General features: G+C 34.7%; 1 protein-coding gene across 2 annotated transcripts; it reads right to left on the reverse strand.

Moving 5' to 3' along the window:
- Nucleotides 1–375: 375 nt before the first annotated feature.
- Nucleotides 376–3,368, reverse strand: LOC132295130 (loganic acid O-methyltransferase-like). Of its 2 annotated transcripts, none has more exons than XM_059793249.1 (3): nucleotides 3,189–3,368; nucleotides 1,093–1,752; nucleotides 376–720 (listed from the first exon to the last, which is right to left on the reverse strand). In XM_059793249.1, the coding sequence occupies exons 1-3, from the start codon at nucleotides 3,279–3,281 to the stop codon at nucleotides 436–438; spliced, it is 1,038 nt and encodes a 345-aa protein (XP_059649232.1). In that variant the 5' UTR covers nucleotides 3,282–3,368; the 3' UTR covers nucleotides 376–435. The 2 variants fall into 2 exon arrangements, with proteins under 2 accessions (XP_059649232.1, XP_059649231.1); XM_059793248.1 differs by having other exon boundaries at nucleotides 376–783.
- Nucleotides 3,369–7,447: the final 4,079 nt, after the last annotated feature.

Genomic DNA, 7,447 nt, shown 5'->3' on the forward strand with positions numbered 1-7,447 from the left:
CACTGCAGAAGTACATCACAGTGTATTCAATTAATCAGTCAGCATAACATAACATTGTCCAAGCAAAAGGGTTCTTGCAGAGCCTTTGGGAAATTATGTAATAGGGTAAATAGTTATCTTCTTGTCAGAATCAAATTCAAAATCTGTCAATTTCTGGATTTCAGCACAAAATCTAAATTTCTTATTGATTGTTGACAATAAATAAGTCCCACGCTTGAGTTTAAACCATTTTCTTATTGATTATTCCTTTTTTTTTTTTTTTAATTATTATTATTATTATTATTTTTTATTTTTTAATTTTTTCTTGAATAACATTATATTATTTATCCAAGTACAATAAAAAAAAAAAAAAGAAAAAAAAGAAGAAGAGGGGAATAAGATAGCAACGACATGTAAATTACCCTTATAATGAGGCCAATACCATCCCAACTCACATCATTTATGCTTCAAAACAAAAAATACTTGATTTCTTTCTCTTTCATTGTAGCCTTTGTCCAGCAGGCAGGAAACCTCTGCACTTTTTTGAGAAACTCTGTCAAACATTTCGCCAACAATCTCGCTTCCAAAATGTTTGGTGAAAACTCCTTCCATGGCAGCTCTTAGGTGCATTATAAATGTGTGCGCATCAACAAGTGGGGCATTCCTCTTTGACCTTGAATCCATCATCTGCATTCTCTCAATGCTGAAACACCCGTTTTCTTCTACAAGCCGTGCAATCTCCTTGGGGGAGGGACAATACACAGGAATGTTAAATGAATCCACTTGAGCTTCACTGACTAATCCCTATAAGAGTGGTACGCATTAAGGTGTACACAGAATTACAATGGAAATATGATTCAAGTGCAACATAGATTTATCAAAATGTAATGCAGAATGCATATTCCTGCTGTATCAGTGCAACACTGAATAGAACAAAACCTGTCGTTTTATGATTTTAATGTGATTGTATATTCAGTAATTTCAAAATCATTGACGAGTTAATTGCCAATAATCCCCACCATTAGTTAGCAAAGGTTTTCCCATTATTTTAGATGTCAATTGGTAGATATTATTTTTTTGGACTTCAATTTGAAAAGCTAAACATTGACTCACCTCATTCACCATATCCATGAGTGTAGACCCAATGAAATCAATCAGCAGACCTGCTGACCGCTGAGAATAATGGATATCATCCGAAAGACCAGGCATGAGCACCACCATCATCCCTCCAGCCACAATCTCTTTAGCTCTAGCATTCAGAAAGTTCTTCATGTCTTTTGTAAATTGAGCTGCATAAGCATTTGCTACTTCTTCCGACGCACTTGTGTAGTAAATTCTCCCCTTGTTCCATGCTCGTGAGTTTTTGTCGAGCAACTCTTCAGGCAACTTAGAAAGCCATTGGAGTGCAGTGGAGGAATACACAAAATGGAGAGAGGACTCCGGGAATAAGCGGCCATGAAAAGAACCTGGCACTCCAGCAGCAAAGTATTGCCTATCATGAGGGAGGGATGCAAAAAGTGCATTGAAATCATTGGCTGCATGATCGTTGAAGAACACTTGGAATTTGGGTGCTTTAGAAGCATTGCTTTGGGAAAGACACTTTTTTTCCATGGCTTCAAGTACATTTTGCATGGCAATGAAGGTATTTGGCCCGACAGAACATCCCAAATCTGCTATGCACAATGTGCTTGAATTAGAAATGAGGCTTTTTATGTCGAGCTTCTTTGCAATTGCTTCATCGATCATTTCTTGAGCATAATTTGCAGATTCTTGCTGTAAAATCGAAAAAAGATGTTACTGCTCTTGTTGCTATAATCATCATTGTCATTGCTATCAGATTCGGAATGCTTTGATCATCATTAACAAATCCAATTAGTGCATGGACTAGTAAAAACTACTTGATTCCACTTCAAAGATGGCGAAACCTAGTTATATGTCATGACTGAATCTGTTGTACCGGATGGTATTACCATATTGAAAAATCTATGATTCATTAAAAAAAATTCCCCCCCTTTCAATATACGAGCTCATTTCTGCTATAGTTCTTGAAATATGCTATTCAAATTGGGAGAAGGGCATCCATAATAGAACTATTTTAAAATGAGGATGAAAACCTGGGTATAATATTGAACATGTCTTTGACATATCTGTTGGACATCCACCTCACATATATATCTAAAATTCACGTTCTCTTTATAATTATTCATAAAACCATTCTGTTATGTTTGTTTTAATATGGATTATCCAAAAACAAAGGAAATACTCATCTTGGACTATGTATGATAGAATATCATCGTATCCTAGGAAATAATAGATTAGTATGAAAAATTGTGAATATTTAGTTGCTTTCCAATATCTATAGGTTAGTGTATCTGATGGCTGAACATACCAATATAGCCTTTAACATGATAGAGAACCAACTAATTTGCAAATTACTGAAATTTGCAAATTATGGTTGAATTGATTCTGTAATGTATGTATACCTCATGTTTGAAGCAACAGTTGCCATTTTTATGGCCTATTCAAGTATCTTCCCCAGAAGATGGAAAATAAAGGATAATGCATGTTCAAGTATCCTATTGTCAGATTAATGGGTTAGTGGCCTAGCAGTACTAGGCTCTTATCTCTCAAAAAAAAAAAAAAAAAGGTCAAAGGTTCAAGCTTAAATGGAGGGACGTGTGTGGGAGTACCAACTAAAAAAAAAAAACCACCAAAGTATTCCATTGCCAGGTTTAGCAAAACATGAACTGATAGACAACAAAGAACAGTACTAACTCACAAACTGATTTAGTAATTTCAACAACCAAGTACAAAATGAGCTTCAACACAACCACCACACACTAATCATAAAAGAAAAGAAAAAAAGAAAACCCAAATTCAAGATTTATACTTCAGCCATCAGTTTATTTGGTTTATCAGTATCTGTTTTACATTTTCCATTTAGGGAGCAAAATGTATGGATACAGATTTCTGAATATTTTTTTTTTCCTGTTTTTGGAATTTGAATACTTCTATGTCAAAAAATATAAGATTCTTTTCCGTTACGAATTACTGAAAGAATTATGTTTATTGGGGTGAATAAGTCACCCAATTGAGTGAAATGTTAAATTCATCACCACCATAAGCCTTGGCAAATCTAATAATTTATAGAACAAGAGTACCTATTCAACAAAATAATCAGATGCTGATATACACACATAATTTAGTACCTGATAGGTGGAGTTCTTGGTGTAGCTGTAAGTGCCATCTCCACCTTTCATCGGATATGACTCTGTCATTGCGACTGCTTCCTTGTTGCTCATCTTTCTCTCTCCGCCAAATTATTTGTGTGACAGTTCAGAGCTCTTTGCTATATTATAAGAAGTACTATATATATTTATACACACACGCAGAGGCAAAATAGATAGATGCATAACGTTAAGACACTAATGGCTTTGATAGTCTCTTACAATTGCTAGGTATGAACGTGGGGTCCACAGAACGCTGTTACTATATATATATATATATATATATATATATATATATGTAGTCTACATTGGCGGCTCCTTCGTGCCGTGTGACACTGACGATTATAGTACCATTTTCTCACTTTGTTGGACCAAATAAGAATTGACGATTCTATTACCATTTTGTCACTTTGTAAATTTTCAACAAAATTGTCTATCATTCGTTACGAGTGACGTAGTAAGACCCGGACAAACATGTTACTTGTTGGGGATTGTCAATGGTTCAAGTGGGAATTGGAAAGCTTTTCCACTGACCAAATTGTAGATCTTTTGTCAACATTTTTGGTGTTGAATCTAAAATGGATTCCTAAGATCTGATCTTAATTTGATGTAAATCGGTGTGTCAGAATTAAATATATGGTTCAATTGTAAATTATCAACTATAGTCCATTTGAGAAAGTTGACTTTTAGGTGATTGCGAGGAAAAAAGGGAACAATAAAAATTCCTCTTTGAGTTTAGAATTGTCTTAGTTAAAAGGACTTTTCAATGAACAAATTATAGTAACGTTAAGAGAATAGAAAAATGGAGAAACAGATATAGAAAGAAATAGAAAGAAAGATTGAGAAGAGAGAGATAGAGATCGAGAGATTGAGATAGATATAGAGATAGAGAGATAGAAAGAAGAAATAATAAGGATGCTATTCTCGGAAAAGCTTGAGAAGGCAAACAAATAATAATAATGATTCTGAAGGTGCTGAACCTTTATCTCAGCATGTCTTTTTGTTTATTTATAGAAATTATTAGAAACAAACTCCTACTAATAAGTATTCTAATTACAATAAAACTTTATCTCATCACTGAATTTAAATTCAAAATAAACTAATCCTAGAGATAATTATCACCATTTAACTAACATAAACTAATTGATATATATTAAAATTATATAACTAAACTTATCTAAAAGATAAATACTAGCTTTTGACCTTGTCCACTAATCAATTCAAAGGCTTCTCCAACCTTAGCATGCATTTTAATCCACGTAAACAATATAAACCCATTTCAGCCCAAATTATAGCCACGTCACTGCTAAGTAATTTTGTCGAGAATGTTCCATTTCAAACCAACGCTTATTGCCATGTTAATGCCTATGTAATTACCAAAATGGGTGTCAACAATGCCCCCCAATTTTGATAGCCGTTTTAACCCTTCGGCTTCCAAAATTTAACTACACCCATTGTAACAAAATTATTATGCACTATAGTGCCGCTCAACACATTTGCAAACAACTAAAATAGATGGCTTAAACTAAACACTGACCCTCTACATTTGACTTCTTAGAGGCTTTCTTGTCCTCCACAAGTTCAAAAATAGTGGGTTGATATTTTTTCAGATATCTTCCATTTATTGGCCTTTCATGCACCTCACCATCCAAATCCTTCAATTTATAAGCACCTCCATGTAATACTTGATGGACTATATATGGTCCTTTCCAAGTAGGTGACCATTTGCCATAAGTTCTATCTATCTTTCCAGGTGGAGGAATTGTTTGCCAAACCATGTCACCCTTTGCATATGATTTGAACTTCACCCTTTTATTATAAGCCTTCATTACCTTTGCTTTATGGATCATAAGGTGGTCTAAAGCAAATTTCTGAACTTCATCCAAGTCTTCCAACTCGGCAAGCATAGCTTCATTGTAATCGGCAGGTATTAGATTGTGTTATAAAGCTACTTTTGCCGATTTTACATTTAACTCCATCGGCAGCACGACATCATGACCAAATGTAAGCCGATAAGGAGGTGTCCCAGTACTTGTCCGCTTCGAATTTCTATAAGCCCACAAAGCTTCTGAAAGGGTTTTATGCCAACGCCTCAGCTTGTCTTTTATCATTTTCTCAATAATTTCAATAACAACTTTATTTGAAGCCTCTGCTTGGCCATTCCCTTGAGCATAATATGGTGTGGAAGTTACCATTTTTACTTGCAGATCAATGCCGAGTTGTAATACTTCATTTGCTCGAAACACAGATCCATTATCGGCAACAATTGTTTCTGGTAAGCCAAATCGGTGAAAGATATGTCGCTCTAGAAACTGTATCACCGTGTTATGAGTTACTAAAACATATTCCTCGGCTTCAACCCACTTAGTAAAATAATCGGTAGCTAAAATAATCCAATGATGACCTTTTGATGAAGGAGGATTAATCTTACCGATTAGATCCATGGCCCAACCTCTGAAAGGCCATGGTTTAACTAATAATTGCATTTCTATTGCTGGAACCCACTGCATTGGACCATGCTTTTGACAGTCTATACAACCTTTTGCATAAGTCATACAATCTTTTCTCATTCCAGGCCAATAATATCCATATCGGCGTATCAACCATCTCATCTTTATGCCGGCTTGGTGAGCTCCACATATGTAATACTCCTAATTTTAAAAAGGATAGTCTCGGCATTTTTAATATTTATTGTATTGCATTTTTATTTATTGTATTGCATTTTTATTTATTTTATTGTCTTTATCGCATTTTTTATTTCTTTAATTGTTTTTCATTTGTTTAATTGGTTATTTGAAATTAAATTGGTTTTAAATTGTTGTGTCTATTTTTGTAAATTATTAATTGTATTATTTGTAATTCACTGTTTTAAACTTAGGTAATTAACTTATTATAATTGTTAAAATTAAGTTACGTGATTTTTTAATTTAATCATAGGTTTTGTTTATGGGTCGACTAGGATTAAGATTAGGGCCCTGCCTCTAAAATTACAAGGATTAGGGTTTGAGAGCTAAACCTATAAATACAACCATTATGCTTTAGCCTATGGTTTACAACCATAAATCAGATTACATAAACATGAAGTAAGTTCTTAGCACAGAGGGTTGTGAATGGAGGCCCTGTAAAAATTGTCAAGGAGAAGAACAGTGAGTACCAAGGGAGGATTTTGGTGGATTAGACCAGAACCAGAGAAGGCTAGAAGGTAGTCTGTGGTTGCCGGAAGTTAGGACGACGACGACAAATTTTGAGTCGAAAACTACAGGCAAGTTCTTCTCTTTCTCCTTCTCTTTGGCTCGTGTTCTGTGCACCTAGATAGTCTCTAGGGATTAACTAATTAGTAAATGAAACTTATGTGTTTAATGTATGTTTGTTGATGATTTGTTTGCATTGATTTCAAATCTATTTACAGTTCGTGTATTGTTGCTCCCAGTTCTGTTCATTTAAGCATATTAAAATCTGTTGAGATTTTAGTTACGATTCTTGCTTCTATCTTCTGTAAACAAACCCTGGGGATGTTAATGGGATGATATAAGACTCCTAAGATCAGTTTTGTGAAGAGAAACAGAGAGGTTGGAATAGAATTATAGTTTCAGTTTTGTTCCTAACGCGGGTTAGTTCGGTAGCAAATTTAACCTCTGTAATTGATTTTAATTGTTGTTATCAAGCCATTGGGATGCTACTGGGTATTAATATGACACCTAAGTTTGGTTTTAAAAACTAACAGAGTGTTAGGAATAAGCCGGAGAAGGAGCACAAGAGCTGAAACGACGCACCGGGGACGAAGGCTCTCAAAGGAGGTGAGGGCCGGCTCCATAGAAGTGGGAGCCGGCTCCCACAACAAAGTAGAGCCGGCTCTAAGGAGTCCTAGAGCCGGCTCTAGGCTGGAAAAAGAGCCTGCTCCAAATTTTGGAGCAGGCTCCCTTTTTATTTTTGATTTATTTTAAGTTTTTTTTTTTTAATTTTCTACGTACTATGTTCACTGTTGGAGCATGGAGACTATTTGAGTGAATTTGGAACTTTACAGAGGGATTAAGGAATGAATTTTAAGTGTTATTCAGATCCTAAATTGATTAAAGTTTAATTCTAAATTGTCGGGACAAACAGTGTAAAAATTATGGCACTTAACAAATGGAAGTTGACTTAATTGTTGAATTTAATTTCAGCAATTTGATGGAATATAATGTGTTTATAAAACTTGTTTTAGAATGCATTCAAGTGCATGATAAGGTCATTTAATTATT

This window comes from Cornus florida, unplaced genomic scaffold (genome assembly GCF_030987335.1).
Source record: "Cornus florida cultivar Cherokee Brave unplaced genomic scaffold, ASM3098733v1 CherokeeBrave_3.0.0_Hap2_Chr02, whole genome shotgun sequence".
Taxonomy (NCBI): domain Eukaryota; kingdom Viridiplantae; phylum Streptophyta; class Magnoliopsida; order Cornales; family Cornaceae; genus Cornus; species Cornus florida.

Excerpts from the sequence above, each read along its gene's own strand:
- LOC132295130 (XM_059793248.1), bottom strand. The coding sequence starts at position 3,281 with ATGAGCAACAAGGAAGCAGTCGCAATGACAGAGTCATATCCGATGAAA. Across the intron at positions 1,753-3,188 it reads CCAAGAACTCCACCTATCAG|CAAGAATCTGCAAATTATGC; the intron begins GTACTAAATTAT and ends TCGATTTTACAG. Across the intron at positions 784-1,092 it reads TCATGGATATGGTGAATGAG|GGATTAGTCAGTGAAGCTCA; the intron begins GTGAGTCAATGT and ends CCACTCTTATAG.